The 20,403-nt window shown below is 39.8% G+C and overlaps 2 protein-coding genes across 2 annotated transcripts; both read right to left on the minus strand.

The window, feature by feature from the left end:
- Positions 1 to 1,562: 1,562 nt before the first annotated feature.
- LOC143518670 (UDP-glucuronosyltransferase 2C1-like) lies at positions 1,563 to 8,736 on the minus strand. The gene is made up of 6 exons (XM_077011333.1): positions 7,870 to 8,736; positions 6,344 to 6,492; positions 5,728 to 5,859; positions 5,199 to 5,286; positions 4,901 to 5,120; positions 1,563 to 2,395 (listed from the first exon to the last, which is right to left on the minus strand). Exons 1-6 carry the CDS (start codon positions 8,591 to 8,593, stop codon positions 2,110 to 2,112), a joined length of 1,599 nt encoding a protein of 532 aa, XP_076867448.1. The 5' UTR covers positions 8,594 to 8,736; the 3' UTR covers positions 1,563 to 2,109.
- A 2,574-nt stretch (positions 8,737 to 11,310) lies between these two features.
- Positions 11,311 to 17,473, minus strand: LOC143518672 (UDP-glucuronosyltransferase 2B31-like). Its single transcript, XM_077011336.1, has 6 exons — positions 17,107 to 17,473; positions 14,945 to 15,093; positions 14,412 to 14,543; positions 13,865 to 13,952; positions 13,460 to 13,679; positions 11,311 to 11,602 (listed from the first exon to the last, which is right to left on the minus strand). Exons 1-6 carry the CDS (start codon positions 17,444 to 17,446, stop codon positions 11,317 to 11,319), a joined length of 1,215 nt encoding a protein of 404 aa, XP_076867451.1. The 5' UTR covers positions 17,447 to 17,473; the 3' UTR covers positions 11,311 to 11,316.
- Positions 17,474 to 20,403: the final 2,930 nt, after the last annotated feature.

Genomic DNA, 20,403 nt, shown 5'->3' on the forward strand with positions numbered 1-20,403 from the left:
ATTAAACTCTGCCCACAAATCCACCGTTGGCACTCCGAGGCACACAGACGTAATTTGGGGGGGGGGGGGGGGGGGGACGGGGGGGGACATGTCCCCCCCACTTTTTCAAAAGCCGGTTGTGGTCCCCCCCCAGTTTTTACGGTTAAAACCAAATATTTAAATAGCGACGAATCCATGTCCCCCCCACTTTTGAAATCAAAATTACGTCCATGCCGAGGCATAATCAGTGGCGACACGCTGGACCAGCATCAGCAAAAAAAATAATAATAAAAAATAGAGCACGATCCTCCAATCGAAATCGCTCCTCAACGCTCTGCTCGGCGGAGGCGTTTATACTTGTCGATCGATCGCGATATAATACTTAATTTGTGTCCATTTACACCTCCCCTCCGCTAACAATTTACAGTCGCCACATATATATGATGTAAATGATGCAATACGTGCAATAAAGGAAAAAAAACATTAAAGTGCCGTTCCAGAATAACAAGTGAGAAGTATTTTAAACTTTGATTTAAAAATGTCTAAAGTCATGGCTCTTCTAATGTTTTTATACAGCTACGTTTGTGTAAGAGCGGCATATACTTCTGTTTAAAGAGCTTCTCCGTGCAGTTTCCGCCTTCTTTTGGCAGATCTGTTAAGATGATTGGCTGCAGTAAAAAATGATTGACAGCTAACTCTGGCTGATAATTGGCTTAATAAAAATTGATTGACAACGAAAGTCTAGTATCTGATTGGCTGCATTCGAAAATGATTGACAAATGCTCCGCCCTTTACCCACGTCCACCGGGGCTCCGGGCTGCAGCATTACATATATGGGGGGAGCGGCTAACCGAGACACTCTTCAACGTTGGTGCTCTGAATTATTGAATGAAGTATGAAATAATTTCTTAAAATATACATTTCTGATCAACACCAATATTGTGTGCAAATTTCACTGGTGTGACAAAAAAATTAACCAGACATAAAACTCAAATACTGAAGAGTATTCTTCCACAGTTTCAGTTACAGAAGGATTTACTTCTTTTGGCATACGAACAAACATTTGGTACAACCTCAGCACCACAATATTTCATCAAAGAATCAGGATGTTTGCAACTAATTCTGACGTTACTTCTTATTGTCAGGGTTAGCCCCTCATGGCTTCCGTTTCCATGGTTACATTCTCTTCACTTCCTGGTTTCTAGTTCCATTGCTTATTGTTTTCATTCTGACAGTTACGCCCCTAGTTCTCCATCTTTGTTATTGAGCTCACCTGATCCTTCTTATCCAACTGTTAATGTGTATATATTGCCAGTGTTTCCCACAGTTGTTGCTGGTAGGTTTCTACAGCCTGTGTGATTATACTAGTCCCTGTTGTGTTTGTTGTCTCATGCCTGTTTGTTTCTTTCTCAGTTTTCGTGTTTTCCAGCTCTGTACATGTTGGCTGTTCCTACACTTTTCTATCAACCCTGATTTTGAATTTGCTCAAAATAAATCCAGTTCTTCCGAGCACTTGCACCCACCTTGCTAACACTTCACATTACACACACGCAGAATGCCCAAATGAAGAATTCAAATAAATGTTAAAACATTTACATTTTATTTTGTCCAAAAGCATAACACAGTACAAGCAAGGTAAAACCATGAACTTTCAGTGCTGCAAAGATAAACAAAATTGATTAGTGCAACATGTTGATTCCTTTAGACCAGGGATGCACAACTTGAAGGAGGAGCCAGGCCACAAATAAAGGTAAAGCTGCTTGAAGGGCCACCATGGCAAGCATGAAGTCTGAAGTAAAAAGTAGCCCAAAAAAACCACACTCGTCGTTCAAATTCAGGCACGAAGCCAGAAGGCGGGCCAAATTATTTATCAAACAGCATCAGACAAGGCCGGCCGCAACGGAGGCACACGCGGGCCGCAAGTGGCCTGCAGGCCGTATGTTGTGCACCCCTGCTTTAGACTGTGCTGAAATCAATGTGATGACTGGTCAAGAATGTAATTAAAATTACCTGCAGTGGATCAAACTGACACACAGGAAACTATTTCATTTATATTGTACATTAACAACATTTTAGGTTCATAGCACAAAACTACCCCATAATTACTAATAAAGAGGTCTACACTAACATTCACTCTTTCTTGGGTTTTTTTGTTGTGGTCCTCCTTAAACATTTACATATAACCCAACTGCATGTTTTCACAAAGATGAACATGACCACTGCAGTTATGGAGAGTAAAAAGGCTGCCACGTCCAAGCAGTGGTACTGGTACCAGGTGAGGTTATGGGCTTCTACCCTCAGGTGCTTGGCCCCCTTGTTCCGCATCACAAACTCGATCCAGAAGGCAGCCTGGTCCAGAGGCTTCATGGGTTGATCATGGTGGATCCGGGAGAGCCTCATTATGCTCTCTTTGTACCTGAGTGGAGAAATTAAATAGATTCTGGAATATAAAATTTGTGAAAAAGCTTTGCAGAGCTTTGAAACTAAGAAAGCTGGTAATTTCCAGCAATATAGCTGTCTGAATATAGTACAAATATATATGATTTAGGTTATTTAAATATTTAAATATAATATGACTGCATCCTGAATCCTGAAACTCCCTGGCTCACATATGACCCCAAGGGAGGAGTAGACACGTGGGAACTACATTCAAACAACGATGAACAAAGCACATAACACAAAGACACACTTTACACAAACGCTAAGAACATACACATGTAACATATAATGGTAACAAGTCATGAAACAGATTAAATGAGTCACACACACACACACACACACACACACACACACTAACATAGGCAAACACAAAATGATAGCCATGAATATGATATGAAGCTTTGTACTTTGAGTCAACGGTTTGTTTTTAATCAGATGCTTACTGAATTACAAAATCTGAATTTGGAAGCCTAATTTAGGTTTTAACACATTAATATGTCATTAGTCCTTTACTGTATATGGCAGGTAAATCCCAGTGTTCCTTAATTGAGGAAAAAACCTTTGAGCGCAAACCTATGAGTGCAGAAAATTTAATACTCTTACTTAACAAATCACAATCACTTTGTAGAGCTCAATAATATTCCATCCAAACATACAAAAGTTAAATATGGGGTCCCACAAGGCTCCATTTTAGGACCACTATTATTTACATTATATATGCTACCATTGGGCACAGTTATAAAAAAACATGGTGTCAATTTTCACTGCTATGCAGATGACACCCAACTTTACATCAGCCAAACCTGATGGCAAACTCAGTTTAGGAAAAATTGAGTCCTGTGTAAGAGATATTAAATGCTGGATGTCTCTAAACTTCCTCCAACTTAATGAGGACAAAACAGAAGTTCTCCTCCTGGGCCCTAAGGCCTCAAGACAGAAAATTCCAGATATAATGCTTAATCCCGCAGACTACCCCATTACACCTAGCACAGTAGCCAAAAACCTAGGCGTTATACTCGACCTATTATTTGATAAATACATAGATAATACTACTAGGATAGCTTTTCTACATCTCTGCAACATTGCCAAGTTAAGAAATGCATTATCACAGGATGATGCAGAAAAATTGGTACACGCCTTTGTTAGCTCTAGATTAGACTACTGTAACTCACTACTGTCAGGATGTTCAAATAGACCAGTCCTATCTGCCCTGCATTGTCTCCCAGTTAAATTCCGTATTGATTTAAAAATTCTATTATTAACTTATAAAGCACTGCATGGGCTTGCTCCTGAATACCTCCAGGAACTTATTTCCTACTATGAACCCCCACGTCCACTAAGATCACAGGGTGCTGGTCTTTTGTTAGTTCCACAAATTAATAAGTTAACAGGAGGGGGAAGAGCCTTTTCTTGTAAGGCCCCCCAGCTTTGAAACAACCTTCCAAAATGCGTCCGGGACTCTGACACAGTCACAATCTTTAAGTCTAGGTTGAAAACCCACCTATTTGGTTTAGCGTTTGATAATTAATATTCCCCCTTAGATAAAGGTACAGATCCAGGGGTTCATAGACGAAGGGTTTTATGGTAGACTGGGGCACTGGTGCTGTCATCCTGTCACTGCTCATGGTCACTCAAGTTTGTTGACAGTGCAGTGGATGGATGCCATTGTCTCAGAATGCCCCCAAGCCTATGTTACCTTCTGGTTCTGCCTTTTTTAGCTAGGCTGTAATAATTTAACTTAATGCCGGAGTTGCTGCCACACTCCAGAAATGTTTATAATCTCATCTGTCCTGTATATGTCTCCGTACAGAGCTAATTCTCCCTGTTTTATTTTCTCCACATGGCTGCCCGCCTGCTCGAGGAATAATGAGATGAGGAGAGACAACCGATTCATCCAGTGCCAGCCACCTACTGCCTAACCGGATAAGCCTACACCATGATGGACATTATTACATCTTTTCCTTTTCTTTATTTCTTTTTTAAATTGTTGTTGTTGTTGTCGTCATGGTGACCAGTGTCGGCCAGAGGAGGATGGGTTCCCCCCCTGAGTCTTGGTTCCTCTCAAGGTTTCTTCCTCATGCAAAAAAACTAGGGAGTTTTTACTTGCCACTGTCGCCCTTGGCTTGCTCACTGGGGGCTAGGACTCGGCACTTGTAAAGCTGCTTTGTGACAACAACTGTTGTAAAAAGCGCTATATAAATAAAATTTGATTGATTGATTGATTACAAGCATTTTTACTTGTTCCATGCGTGAGAAAAAGATTTAGGAAGAAAATGCTAGATATGTAACTCTTGCTAACTTGCAAGATCATTACGTACCAAAGTAAACTGATTTCTTCGGGGAGGATGAATATATTGAGGGTTTACATGTGTTTGTACGAGAATGGAGCAGTGCTATAGCTGGTGTCTCTTACATTCAGCACCTATAAAATGGACCCCACCTGCAAGGATCTACATTCATAGAAATCAAAGGATCAACTCACGATTGATTGTTTATGACATTGGTGAGAGCCTCCTTCAGGTCTTTGGACTCCATTTTGATGAAGTCAAGCATTATAGCTGCTCCTTTGGTTTTCATGTGGTTCACGTTATCAGGCTGGTCAATAAACAGTGGTATACCCACCATTGGGACACCATGGTAAATAGCTTCATACACTCCGTTATTTCCACCATGGGTGATGAAGGCCTTGGTTTTAGGATGCCCTATTAGACTGAAATCATTAGTATATGTTTGACCAACATACTACAACAAAGTTTTGCTCATGACAAACTCTTCTTTACCTAGCAAGTCATTCTGGGGAATCCAGTCATACAGTCTTGTATTTGGAGCAAGAGTATCAGGCTTCTCTCCTGAATATCTCCACAACACCTGTAATCACACAGAAACCATCTTTCCCCAAACTATGATGAATTAAACAAAACACTTTACAGCTGAGGTGGATCCTGGATTAAGTGGTCTTTTGAAACCTTTTAGATGAAATAACAAATATATATATAAAAAAGTGTTATTTAAGTTGTCAAAAAACATTTTGCTGAATATAATATTAGATTAAACCATTAGTTCAAATGTATAACAGTGAAAGTAGTTCTTGGGTTCCAAAGCCTTTTGAAAAGCTTGAATAATCATAGTATCTGGACAGATTGCACCATCTAACTAGAACTGGATAATTTAGAGAAGGCTGGAGTAATAGGACTTTAAAAGATTCTGGTGAAACAAGAGCCCTGATCAGATCCACTCCACTTAAGTATACTGTGATGAGATGTCATAGTGGTACTGGAGTTGTTCATGTTTTCTAGTGTAGACTGAGACCTTTTGAGGGATCTGTCCGAGTGCTGAAGCGATGGTGTTGGCTCTCTCTTTGGTGAGGTCCTTTACCATGTATCCCAGTGAAAACACCACAATGCCATCATCACCGGAACTCTGCACAAATTCCTCCATCTCCTACAAAACCAAAAAGCAGGTGTTAATAAAATAAATGCATATATGGTATTCTAGACATACTCTCATACAGTATCAACTGATTTCTATAGTGCCGCCAGAAATTACAGCAAAATTTTTATGTTCATGATTTATTAAAAACATTCACGAGATGTTAAGCAAGTTCATGTTTTGCGATCAGGCTTATGTCTAAAATTAAGTTTGACTATTAATTTATTTCAAACCATTTCTCTGAGGATGAGGGCTATGGGCTTAATTAATATGTTTGCAGCTAATTGTGTCACTGTATACCATAAACCCAGGTCTTAACTTAAACTTTGTACCACAAACTTTGCATGACCCACTGCCTATTTGTGTGCTATAGGTTTGTAAAGTTAAGATCTGTAGTAAAGGTCAGGTAGTAAACCTCAGGGATTGTTTGACTGCTTGTTAATTCTTAATGTTTAACTCGGGGCTGAAATCACCCAATGCATGATGACAATGTTACTTTAGGCAGGGGCTTTGCAGGTTTACAGTGTAATCCGCCCACAAACTTGAAGTTTGGCAGGAATGGTCGTGGATACTCAAGGTCCCAGTAGGATCTGATCAGCCAAATGTCAGCTTTTCCCATAGTCTCACACAGGGTTGTGGGTTTGCCTGTGAAGTACAAGAACAAAAGTTTATTCAAATTTTTACGTCTGGTCAAGCCAATAGCTCTCACCCCTCTGTAGTCCAGAAGATGTGAACTGAGCTTCTATCAACAATTGAGTAACAGTTTTCATGTGATTTTGGCCCATCATTTTCTGAGGCAAAGTTTGAGGAAGCTAAGCTTTGATACCCTTTTATCTGATGTAATTATACAGAGGACAGTCTAACTTCCTGGGCCATGTCATGCCTTTCTCCAAAGAGAAGATAAATTGAACAACATACATCTGATGAATCTGTGCTGCCAGTAGACGATCTGACATTGCCATGTCAGAAACCCAACTGTGGCTCCACTGAAGTGGCTATTTGGACTGGTCCATCCAATGGGCAATGGGTTCCCGATTGAGTATATATATTTATTTATCACACTCTATATTGCCAAAGGTATTTGCTCACCTTCCTTAACTCACATATGAGCTAAATTGACATCCCATTCCTAATCCATAGGGTTCAATATGACGTTGGACCACCCTTTGCAGCTGGGAAGGCTCTCCACAAGGTTTAGGAGTGTGTGTTTATGGCGATTTTTGACCATTCTTCCAGAAACACATTTGTGAGGTCACATGATAATGGACGAGAAATCCTGGCTCTCAGTCTCCACTCTAATTCATCCCAAAGGTGTTCTATCAGGTTGAGGTCAGGACTCTGGGCAGACCAGTCAAGTTCATCCACACCAGACTCTGCCAACCATGTCTTTGTGGACCTTGCTTTGTGCACGGGTGCACAGTCATGTTGGAAGAAGAAGGGGCCAGCTCAAAACTGTTCACACAAAAAATGTCTTGGTATGCTAAAACATTCAGAGTTCCTTTCATTGGAAGTCTGGGCCATTATTTGAATAAAACATTAATCATTTCACTATTCCTATCGCAGTCTCTCCATTCTCATTCTGTTAGGGCTATTGCCTAGAGTAGTCATAACAGGGGCCATAATCACCCTCCAGACCCATACTTGTCCATTAGATTGCCAGACGGAGAAGCGCAATTCGTGACTCCAGAGAATGCAAGAAGATATAGTATTGGATATAGTATAGGATATAATATTGGAGTCATTTTGAAGCTGATTGTACTGTAGGACAATGTTAAAATATGCCCTGCTGACATTTTTTTTCACACATATCTAATAAAATCCAACAGGATATAAACACATTTTGGGCTAAGACTGATGAACAATCATGTACTTCACCTTCACAGTTGATCTGTTTTCTAGTGTTAATCTGGAGCACATATACGTACGATTACGGCAGTGAAAGGCAAAGACGTTCAGCAGTTATCAACACTTAGGCATGAAAACAAAGAACTGCAAAAGCAATGAATAAATTGTGCCCCTTACCCAATAATGTGGTGTAATGCTGATCAAGCAGAAACATCATTTGGAATTTGAATACAGCTGTGTGACCAATATACAGCAGCAGGTTCTCTAACCGCTCCAGGAAGTTCATGTGGTCTGTGAGATGCCCTTGGGCAGCAGCCGCAGGGACATATGATGGAGGAGCTGGCATCTGTCCGCACAGACGCTCGTAGTAGTACGCTAAAGTGAGTCTAATAGACATCACGCTGGGTACACCGAGAACCTCTGCCAACAGGTCACTACATGGCATCATTGGATCATAGAAAATCACATCAAAGTGTGACTCCCTAAGTGAAGTCATAAGTTTTTCATTATGCAGCATTCCATAGCAAACATTCTCAAAATATCGCCTAAATCCAGACGTCATGTTGGAGAATAAAGACAACTTCTCAAACCCAGTGGCATTATGACTCATCCAAGCAGCAAGGAAGTCGTTCCACATATTCAGCGTATCTTCTTGGTCCATGTCAATTTTAAACAACATGTATTTGAAGCGATCCGTTTGCGATTGCTTCACTGTAGGCGACGACGTGTGTGCCAGAACCGTCACGCTGTGATTTCGATCCACAAGCTCCTCCATAATAATACGCATATTGTGCCAGTGACTGAATTCACCAGGAAGCGCCAGTACTTTGCCGCTGTGAGTTATATCACACCCACTCAGCAGCAAAACTACCAAAGGGAGAAAAAATCTGCATATAATCATATCTAACAGTAAATACCCGTTTCTTCTAGTAAACGTGAACCCGACAAAAAATAACAACAAAAGGAAAAACACGGTGCCAGTGCAAGTTCTTGAAAATTGGAGTCTGCCCTGCACGCGTTCACTCTGGTTCTCAAAGTACTGCGCGTGCGCAAATTCGTTCCGCTGACAACCTTTATCGGCGTAATCGCGATATAACGTTGGCTTTTTGTTCATGTGGCAACTTTTAAGAGTTTTATAATTGTGGCAATAAAACGTGTGCGTTAAGTGTAGAAGGAATAATTAGCAGAGGTTATACTGCGCAATTATTCGATGGATGATTAAAAAGGTTTTCGAAGGATATCATTCAATGGAAAATTCACAATACTCCAGCGAGGTTGGCCAACTACACCTATAAATCCAGAAAAGTAAAGCTATGTACATTGTTTCGGCGTTTTTTTTATCTTGGAAAAAAAACGTTTTATGCCACGCCACAGTGCCTGTCTAACTTGTAGTTGCCATTTGACGATCGCTGGCTAAGGCAGTGTATACATACAGTGACGTTTAATAATTCTGCTCTTCATGCTGAGCAGGTCCAGATTGCTATAAATCATCCCTTGTCATAAAAATCATAGATTTCATTGGTCAGACTTCCTGTCATTTTGCTAAAGTACATATATTGTAGAACCTATCAATAGAACAGAATGGGCATACACAGAGTTCTCGCAATTTTGATCAGCACCATAAAGCGTCATATAGTAACAAAGAATGAATATATATTTTAAAGTTTTTATTTTTTATGAAATATGTTTATATGATTATATGATTATTTTCATGGCTTTATTTTACAATTTATTGCAAATTTCTGCAGTGTGGAATTAACAAGTATTATCTTATTTTATCTTACACCACTGCTGTATACACAGAAAATAACCAAATGTTTTAAGATTTATTATTGACTGCATTTCTCATCATAAAATTGTGTTCCTGTTCAACATTGGTGCTCTGATGAGTGGAATTAAATGTATCATTGCATGAAGTATGAAATAATTTCTTAAAATATATATACTGCTCAAAAAAATAAAGGGAACACTAAAATAACAGATCCTAGATCTCAATGAATAAAAATCTTTGAAATCAGTTGAAAATCTCTAATTTCTACTTGTTGTCTGTTCCATTTGCACAAGAGCAGTTGAAATTGATTCACAATCAGTGTTGCTTCCTATCTGAACATGAAGTGTGGATGACTTGGAATTACATTGTGTTGTTCAAGTGTTCCCTTTATTTTTTTGAGCAGTGTATTTGGGATCAACACCGATAACACAGGTCAACAGCATTTTTGGGGCCAAAGATATTTCAACGAATTTAGGGTAACTTTGGGGTGCTGATTCTGAATATGTCATCAGTTTTGCCAGATTGGCTCAAGTTTTTGAGATTTTTCGTGAAATGTGTAAAAAAAAAAAAACGTAATTTGCTACACGCGCATTAACTTTATTTTATTTTATTTTATTTAAAATAGGCCAAATACACTTTTTTATGAAGTCTGTTATGTTTCTTCTATGTTTTTGCAGTGTATATTCACCACAAATGTAACAGAATGTGTCTGGATCGTTAAGACAACTTCTTCTTGATGAGTTCATGCTTTTCACTGGAAAACAGACAACAACATAAAGTTAGTGCAAAAATCAAGCTATGAACAAACTTTTAGAACACTAATTAACAAAAAACTATATTGAGAACTGCTCAGTTCAAGTACTAATCCCAAGAAATTAATGAGATGATGCGTCGCATTTACCAACAAGTGCTATAAATAAGATACCAAAAATCTCAAAAACTTGAGCCAATCTGGCAAAACTGATAGCATATTCAGAATCAGCACCCCAAAAATACCCCAAATTCATTAAAATATTTTGGACACCAGTAATTTTTTTTTTGTTGACCTGTGTAATTTGTGCAAATTTCACTGGTGTGACAAAAATTTAGTCAGACATAAAACTCACATACTGAAAAGTCTTCTTCCACAATTTCAATTACTGAAGGATTTACTTCTTTTGGCATACGAGTAAACTTATGGTACAACCTCTGCACCATAACAATATTTCTTCAAAGAACCAGGATGTGACTAAATCCAACATTACTTCTTATTGTCAGGGATAGCCTCTCATCGCTTCCCTGTTTCCATGGTTTTGTGCTTTGTTTCTCTTCACTTCCTGGTTTCTAGTTCCATTGCTTATTGTCTTCATTCTGACAGTTACGCCCCTAGTTCTCCATCTTTGTTATTGAGCTCACCTGATCCTTCTTATCCTTTTGTTAATGTGTATATATTCCCAGTGTTTCCCACAGCTGTTGCTGGTAGGTTTCTACAGCCTGTGTAATTATCCTAGTCCCTGTTTTCTTTCTCAGTTTTCGTGCTTTCCAGCTCTGTACATGTTGGCTGTTCCTACACTTTTCTATCAACCCTGATTTTGAATTTGCTCAAAATAAATCCAGTTCTTCCGAGCACTTGCACCCACCTTGCTAACACTTCACATTACACACACGCAGAATGCCCAAATGAAGAATTCAAATAAATGTCATAACATTTACATTTTATTTTGTCCAAAAGCATTACACAGTACAAGCAAAGTAAAACCATGAACTTTAAATGCTGCAAAGATTAACAAAATTGATTAGTGCAACATGTTTTCTGATTACTTTAGATTGGGCTGAAATCACTGTGTAAAGTGTAAAGAGGTCTACACTAACATTCACTCTTTCTTGGGTTTTTTTGTTGTGGTCCTCCTTAAACATTTACATATAACCCAACTGCATGTTTTCACAAAGATGAACATGGCCACTGCAGTTATGGAGAGTAAAAAGGCTGCCACGTCCAAGCAGTGGTACTGGTACCAGGTGAGGTTATGGGCTTCTACCCTCAGGTGCTTGGCCCCCTTGTTCCGCATCACAAACTCGATCCAGAAGGCAGCCTGGTCCAGAGGCTTCATGGGTTGATCATGGTGGATCCGGGAGAGCCTCATTATGCTTTCTTTGTACCTGAGTGGAGAAATTAAATAGATTCTGGAATATAAAATTTGTGAAAGAGCTTTGAAGAGCTTTGGAATTAAGAAAGCTGGACTCGTATAGCAATATAGCTGTCTGAATATAGTACAAATATATGTGATTTGGGTTATTTAAATATAATATCACTTCTGTATCCTGAAACTCCCTGGCCCACAGATGACCCCAAGGGAGGAGTCAGGGACATGACAGAATCCCCTTCAGGTGGATCATCTCCAGAGGTGGGTAGGAACGCGTTACATTTACTCCGTTACATTTACTCAAGTAGATTTTTGGACAAAAATGTACTTGTAGGAGTAGTTTTAATATGAAAGACTTCTACTTTTACTTGAGTAAATATGTGGTGAGAAAAACGCGACTTTTACTCCGTTACAATCTGATTTGCGCCGCGCGCTACCGTTACTTTCGTTTTGTAATGAATCAAATGAAGCCGGTCAATCACGTGACCACATACGCAAACTTTCTCCACCGTAGTAAGAAAGTGACAGAAAAACCTCCCGAGCATCTCTGACCTCACATACAGCCAATGTTTACATTAAAAACGTGTAAAAATGACAGCTATATAATGCGCTGCAGGGTTGCCATGTTTTCGAGATCTCTTTTAGTGAGATTTAAACTGGGGTGGGGGTTTGGGTGGTGAACGTAAATTGTTGACGGGGGGGGGGGGGGGTGTAAAATGGACACAAATTAAGTGTTATATCGCGATCGATCGATCGTCAGTGGTTGGCGCCAGAGCGAACTAGTAACTCATTGAATCATAAATATGGATCAGAGGTAAATAAACTAGATTTTTTTCGGCGTGAGAAATCGGATGTGTGGCGTGTAAGCGTGTGAAGACAGTCAAATGCGTGTGTCTCACGCTGCCAATCGTGTCTGCAAACGTGTGGACATTTCAGCCTACAAGAACTCAACATCAAATGAGGAAACACGATGCGATAAGTTTGCTGTATGTATAATTTTGTGTAATGCTATATCTCTGAGGCATAACGTTTGTATGATGTAATTATTAAATGTAACGCAGTGCAATACTAAAAACCAGTGTATAGAGTGTATACACTAGCAATATATGATGATTAAGTCTGCTACAAATTGATTCAGTTGGTGTCAAGTTGTAGCTACACGTATTGGCTGACAGTCTCATCAGTTAGTGCCTTTGTGGAACACATTAAAGTTACACAGGCCTAATAATTAGGAACAAACAAAAATACATATTATTTATAATAAATAATTTATATACATAGGCCTAATATTTATTTATAATAAATTATTTTTATCATTAAAAGTCATTGTTTCCCGTAATTCAATTTCCCATGATGTAATTTACTGACACGAGACAGTACTCATGCATTTACTCACTACTTGAGTAGCTTTTAATCAAAGTACTTTTTAACTTTTACTCAAGTAATTTTTTGGGATGCATACTTTTACTTTTACTTGAGTAACATTTGGTTCAAGTAACTGTACTTTTACTTGAGTAAAATTGTTGAATACTCTACCCACCTCTGATCATCTCCACCTTTTTCTCCCTGTCTCTTATTGCTAGAGGCGGAGGAAACATTCTGGAAGTGGGAACAGTGTAACATGCAAGCTGAGGCTGGAGTGTAGCTCAAACTTTATGTTTATATTTATGCATTAAATCTATTGGTAAGTGGAAATGCTGTTCCCAGTTTGATTTCTATGGAACAATGAAGAGTTAGGATGACATGCAATACAATATGTAATGTACTTTGAGCCAACAGTGAAATCCTTTGTGTGTAATTTTACATTCAGCACCTTTAAAATGGACGCCATCTGCAAGGAGGTACATTTATAGAAATCAAATGATCAACTCACGATTGATTGTATATAACATTGGTGAGAGCCTCCTTCAGGTCCTTGGACTCCATTTTGTGGAAGTCAAGCATTACTGCTGCTCCCTTGGTTTTCATGTGGTTCAGGTTATCAGGCTGGTCAGCAAACAGTGGTATACCCACCATTGGGACACCATGGTAAATAGCTTCATACAGTCCATTAGTCCCACCATGGGTGATGAAGGCCTTGGTTTTAGGATGCCCTATCAGATGTAAATAATAAAAATCATTAGTATGTGTTAAATTACATACACAATATGTATAATACATATGTGTATAATACATAATTCATATAATACACAATACACACTCTAACTCTATATGTACACACACACACACACACACACACACACACACACACACACACACACACACGCGCGCACTTTACCTAGCAAGTCATTCTGGGGAATCCAGTCATACAGTCTTGTATTAGGAGCAAGAGTATCAGGTTTCTCTCCTGGGTATCTCCACAACACCTGTAATTAGAATCAGTCATGTTTGAGAATAAAGTTCAGCTATACAATTTAAACTATATTGCCACCAAATCCAGAAATGGGACAAATGCTCAATAATGATTAAATTAGCCATTTCAATTCAACAATTTAACTATTTCCCCTCCAAACATAATCAGAAATTGGAAAAGTACAATTTTGGTGGTTTCAGGTTTAGGTGCTCTTTTGAAACCTATCAAATTGACAGTATTAAATGATATATGTTGTCAGAAGTTGTTTGTTTTGTTGATTATAATGTCATTAGTTAAAACCAATAATTCAAATGTGAAAGTGCACCGAGTTGTTCTTTCTTGTTGGTTTCCGAAGACTATAATCAAATTACTTGGACTGATTACACAATCCAACTAGAATATGCCATTTTAGAGAAGGATGAAATAAGTAGTGCATTAAAAATCAGCAGTATTTAACAGTGCAAGCGGAGACCTTTTGAGGGATCTGTCCTAGTGCAGAAGCGATGGTGTTGGCTCTCTCTTTGGTGAGGTTGTTCATCATGGATCCCAGTGAAAACACCACAATGCCATCATCTCCTGAGCTCTGCACAAACTCCTCCATCTCCTGCAGATCCAAAACCCAGTTATTAATAAAAGAGATGCACATACTGTATTCTAGTCATGCTGTCGTGCAGTTGATTTCTATAGTGCTGTTACATTTTTATGTTCATGGTATTTTTTGTCATCAGGGTAATGTTATTGTTAAATTTGACTATTACATTATTTCAAACCATTTCTGTGAGGACGAGGGCTATGGGGTTAATGAATATTTTGCAACTAATTAACTGCCATCCTGTACTTACACCAACTCTGCATGACCCACTGCCTATTTGTGTGCTAAAGGTTTGTATGGTTAAGATCTGTAGTAAAGGTCAGATACTAAACCTCAGGAATTGTTTGATTGCTTGTTAATTCCTAATGTTTAACTCAGGGCTCAAATCACCCAATGCATGATGATAATGTTACTTTAGGCAGGGGCTTTGCAGGCTTGCAGTGTAATCCGCCCACAAACTTGAAGTTTGGCAGGAATGGTCGTGGATACTCAAAGTCCCAGTAGGATCTGATCAGCCAGATGTCAACCTTTCTCAAAGTGTCACAGAAGGTCATGGGTTTCCCTGTGAAGTACAGGGCAGACTCAAACTCATATCAGGGCAGGTGTTTGCAAGTGGCAGTTAAAGATGCTGTAAAAGCTTTTAAAATTATTTCTAACCTATGTCAGCCTAAGCCAGTAAGGTTCACTCCTCCCTATTGTGCAGAGTTTATGAATCATAGAAGAAAATCCCACTTCAGGTGAGGTTATTTTGAGATAAAGGTGGATGAGGCAATGCTTTGACATCCTTTGGCCTGATAGTATTTTGCAAAAGACAGTGAGATATACTTGGCTTTGCCATTAATTGGATGGATGGAAAATGAAAACCAGGAAATACACAGCCAAAATCATATGTCAGAAGAGGAGCAAGCATGACAGTACACTACACCCGCTTGTCCCAGTCCAAGTCACGGGAGCAGTTTCTGTTTTCCATGCACTCTTCATTCTGTTTCTACACCCCTCATTTAGCTCTGTTCTTTGTTTCACCTGTTTCTAGTTTAATTCCTCGATTGTTCTTTATTGTTCTTTGTTTGCTCTACAGTCAGCTCACACAAGACGAAAAAACATGAGACCAGTTCAAGCTCTTGAAAGTTATCGGGGTTCTAGAAGGTCAAACTGCCCTCTTGCAGTTAAATTATTGATTCTTGATACAGTGTTAAAAACTGTAACTATGTTGAGCTCACTGCAGCTGAGCAACTGAATACTTCTCACAGTATGTTTTAGTGATATCCATCAGGATTTCTATGTCAAATATCTGGAGCAGACTTACATAAGAAGATGGCAGTGAAAGAACACTCAATGTGTTCAAGCTGATGGGCTTAGTTCCTCCCTTCTTCCCGTTTCAAAGGGAGTGCCTCAAGGCTCCTTACTAGGGCCTTTGTTGTTTACTATTTATGTTAATAATTTATGTGATAACCTGCCTGCTGCTGAATCTCATCTTTATGCTGATGATACTGTTATTTATTGTTCATCCTCATCAGTCTCACAAGCTTTTAAACTTCTGCAATCTGCTTTTGACATTGTTCAGTCTCGTCTGGCTGGGCTAAAGTTAGTCCTCAATGCAGAGAAATCAAAGGCTATGATATTTTCAAATGGTAAGCAGCTCCCACCTTTACTCCCCAGCTTGTTAACTGCTCAAGGGGTCGAAATTGAAGTTGTCAGACACTACAAATATTTAGGTATTTTGATTGATGAGAATCTGTCTTTCAAAACTCACATTGATAATTTGGCTTCAAAGATAAAACTTAAATTGGGATTCTTTTTTAGAAATAAAAATTGTTTCTCACAACAAGTCAGAAGGCATCTGATTATGTCAACCATTCTACCTCTATTGGATTATGGAGATATGCTATTTATGAATGCCTCAGCCCGACAATTTAAAAAATTGGATGCTGTCTATCATTGCGCCCTGCGTTTCATGACTAACTGCTGCTATAAAACCCATCACTGTACCTTGTATGCAAATGCAAAAATTCCGTCTCTGACTAATCGTAGACTGTCTCATTGGCTGTTTTTCATCTACAAATGCATTCTTGGGCACCATCCTTCTTATTTATGCTCACTTCTGACTAGACCCATCAGCCATTTCGGCCTGCGCTCTCAGGACATCATTTTGATGCAGGTCCCAAAGGTCAGAACAGAACTGGGTAAAAAGGCTTTTAAATATTCTGCCCCTTCCGCCTGGAACAACTTGCAGAAGGAATTAAAGTTATCTTCTCTCATCACTCTGGGGAATTTTAAATCAATTTTAAAGGACAGACAAAACAGATCATTTGGCTTCTGTAATTGTACTAATATTTAACTGTATGACATTTCTTGTCTATGTTTTTGTGTATCTGTTGTTGTATTTTAAATGTTTTATGTGGCTGTCTTGGCCAGGACACTCTTGGAAAAGAGGTTTTAAATCTCAATGAGTCTTTCCTGGTTAAATAAAGGTAAAATAAAAAAGAAAAAAAAAGAAAAAGACATTCAGCACTTATCAACACTTGGCCCCATAAATAATAAATCCCAGTACCAATGGAGAAATTGTGCTTCTTACCCATAATTTTGGTGTAAAGCTTATCAAACGTAAATATCATTTGCAGTTTGTACATAGCAGTGTGACCAATATACAGCAGCAGGTTCTCCAATCGCTCCAGGAAGTCCATGTGGTCTGTGAGATGCCCTTGAACACTAGCCGCAGGGACATATGATGGTGGAGCTGGCATCTGTCCACACATACACTCAAAGTAGTACGCAAAAGTGACCCTAAGAGACATCACACTGGGTACACCGAGCATCTCTGCCAACAGGTCACCGCATGGCATCATTGGATCATAGAAAATCACATCAAAGTTTGACTCTCTAAGTGAAGTTAGCAGTTTTTCATTAAGGAGCATTCCAGAGCAAATGTCCTCAGCATAACTTGTAAATCCAGATATAATGTTCCAAAAACCCGACAACTTCTGAAACACAGTGGGATTTTGATTCATCCAAGCAACAGTGAAGTTCTTCCATATATTCTTTGTATCCTCTTCCTCCATGTTCACTTTAAATACCATGTATTTGAAGTGCTCCTTTTGCAACTGTTTCCCCGTAGGTGACGCTGTGTGTGTCAGAACCGTCACGCTGTGATTCCGATCCACAATCTCCTCCACAATTGTGCGCATATTGAGCCAGTGACTGTATTCACCAGGAAGCACCAGTACTTTGCCACTGAGAGATATTTCACACCCATTCAGCAGCAAAACTACCAAAGGGAGAAGAAATCTGCATATATTCATATTAAAAATAACAAAGCTTGTAACTATTTGCCTCAAAAATCAACCGATACACATTGCAGGAAAATCACAAACTGTTAGCAAGTCGTTCAAAGTGAAGTGGAGTTTGCCCTTGACTTGCTCTGTACACGTGGTCTCTTACCTCAAATCAAGTAAAGTCAAGATAGTTTATTGTCATGTGTACAATAAGGAAGCATGGTTCCAATTACAATGAAATTCTTTCTTTACCCCCTCGCCAAGAATGCCAAATACAACATTAGAAGATAAAGTGCAGTGCAAAGATAAATACAAGAAATAACCATCTAATATCCAAATAGAAGTAAGCTATGTAAAAAAAGCTATTGTTATTATAACACAATTTACAAGATAGCATAGCATGTATTTGAGCAGCAGTAACGTGCAAATGGTCATAAGGTGAAAAAATGATTATTTCTGGTTTAAAAGTCTGATGGCATTAGGGGAAAAAAGAGTTATTTAATCTGGTGGTCTTACAATTAACACTCCTGTACCTCCGGTCTGAGGGTAGCAGTGTAAACAGTCCATGTTTGGGGGTGGGTGGGGTCTTTGAGGATGGTGGCAGTTCTCCTGAGGGCTCTGTGCTGGAAGATGCTCTGCAGAGAGGGCAGTGAGGTCCTGGCGATCTTCTCCGCAGTCTTTACTACTCTCTGGAGGCATATACGGTCCATCGCAGTCGTGTTGCCGTACCTCCCAGTGATAGAGCTGGTCAGGAGGTTCTCGATGACACAGCTGTAGAAATGTCTGAGGACTTTAGGGGACATCCCAAACTTCCTCAGCTTCTTCAGAAAGTATAGCCATTGTTGAGCCTTTTTTACCAGCTGCGAGGTGTTAATGTCCAGGAGAGGTCTTCACTGATGTGAACACCAGGTACTTAAAGCTGTTTACCCTCCCCACTTCAAGCTCTCGGCGATGAACAGTTGCTGGTGAGGTCTCTTCTCCTTCCTCATGTCCACTATCAGCTCCTTGGTCTTGTCTGTGTTGAGGGCGAGGTTATTGTCCTCACACCGTGACACCAGCCTGGTCACTTCTCTCCTATAAGCCGTTTCGTTTCCACCACTGATGCGTCCTATCACTGTAGTGTCGTCTGCGAACTTCAGGAGGGTGTTGTCCTTGTGGGAGTCGTGGGTGAACAGGGTGTAGAGAATGGGGCTGAGGCCACATCCTTGGGGGTGCCGGTATAGGTGGTGATGCTGGCTGAGGTCCTGTTGCCTATCTTGACAGGCCGAGTGTGGACAGTTTGTGGGTGAGTTTGTGGGGAATGATTGTATTAAAAGCAGAACTGTAGTCCACAAAGAGAATCCTGATGTAGGAGTCTTACTCCAGGGGCAGTCATGGCCTAGCGGTTAGGGAACTGGTCTTGTGACCGGAGGGTCGTGGGTTTGATTCCCAGACCTGAGGCCATGACCGAGGTGCCCTTGAGCAAGGCACCTAACCCCAACTGCTCCCCGGGTGCCGGGCTAGGGTTGCCCACCGCTCTGGGCACGTGTGATCCACAGCCCCCTAGTAATCACTAGTGTGTGTGTGTGTGTGTGTGTGTGTGTGTGTTCTGACTGCACAGATGGGTTAAAAGCGGAGGACAAATTTCGATTGGGGTGCAAAAATCACAATTGACAAAATATGGCACATTTCATTTTCATTTACTCAGAATATTCAGATTGAGGGTCACAGACAGTAAATAATAAATTCCTTTACACATGGGATTCACACAGGGGACAATGAACTTAAATTAACCCTAAAACTGATGGCAGAAATTGGAGATCATGAGTGAACAGATAAAACTACTTATGCCACAGTCACAAGACTAAACAGAAACTCGTGTCCCCTGTGTGAATCCCATGTGTAAAGGAATTTATTATTTACTGTCTGTGACCCTCAATCTGAACATGCTGATGTTTATTTCATTCTTAAATCTGTAGTTGTCTGCCCCTCAATTGAAATTTCTCTCGTCTGTCATTCCCTTCTTATCTTGTAATTTTCCCTCCCCCCACATCCAGTCTGTCTGTCCAGTCTGTCTTTCACACTCAAATCTATATGATACGTGATCTATATGAAAGTAGATTCAAATATATTTCAGGCTGATGCAAAGTACCTTTTTAAATGTATAAATTTGGAAAACATATTATCGGAATCAGGTGTTCCAATCACTTCCATGGCCACAGTTGTATAAAATTAAGCACCTAGGCATCCAGACTGTTTTAGAAACCTTTGTGAAATAATGGGTCGCTCTCAGGAGCTCAGTGAATTCCAGCATGGAACTGATGCCACCTGTGCAACAAATTCAGTCATGAAATTTCCTCGCTCCTAAATATTTCACAGTCAACTGTCGGCTGGATTATTAGAAAATGGAAGTGTATGAGAATGACAGCAACTCAGCAACGAAGTGGTAGTGCCGCGTCAACTGACGGAGCGGGGTCAGCGGATGCTGAAGCGCATAATTTAAAGAGGTCGCCAACTTTTTGCAATCACTACAGACATCCAAACATGTGGCCTTCAGATTAGCTCAAGAACAGTGCACAGAGAGCTTCATGGATTGGGTTTCCATGGTTGAGCTGCTGCAT

This window comes from Brachyhypopomus gauderio, chromosome 7, assembly GCF_052324685.1.
Source record: "Brachyhypopomus gauderio isolate BG-103 chromosome 7, BGAUD_0.2, whole genome shotgun sequence".
Classification (NCBI taxonomy): Eukaryota; Metazoa; Chordata; class Actinopteri; order Gymnotiformes; family Hypopomidae; genus Brachyhypopomus; species Brachyhypopomus gauderio.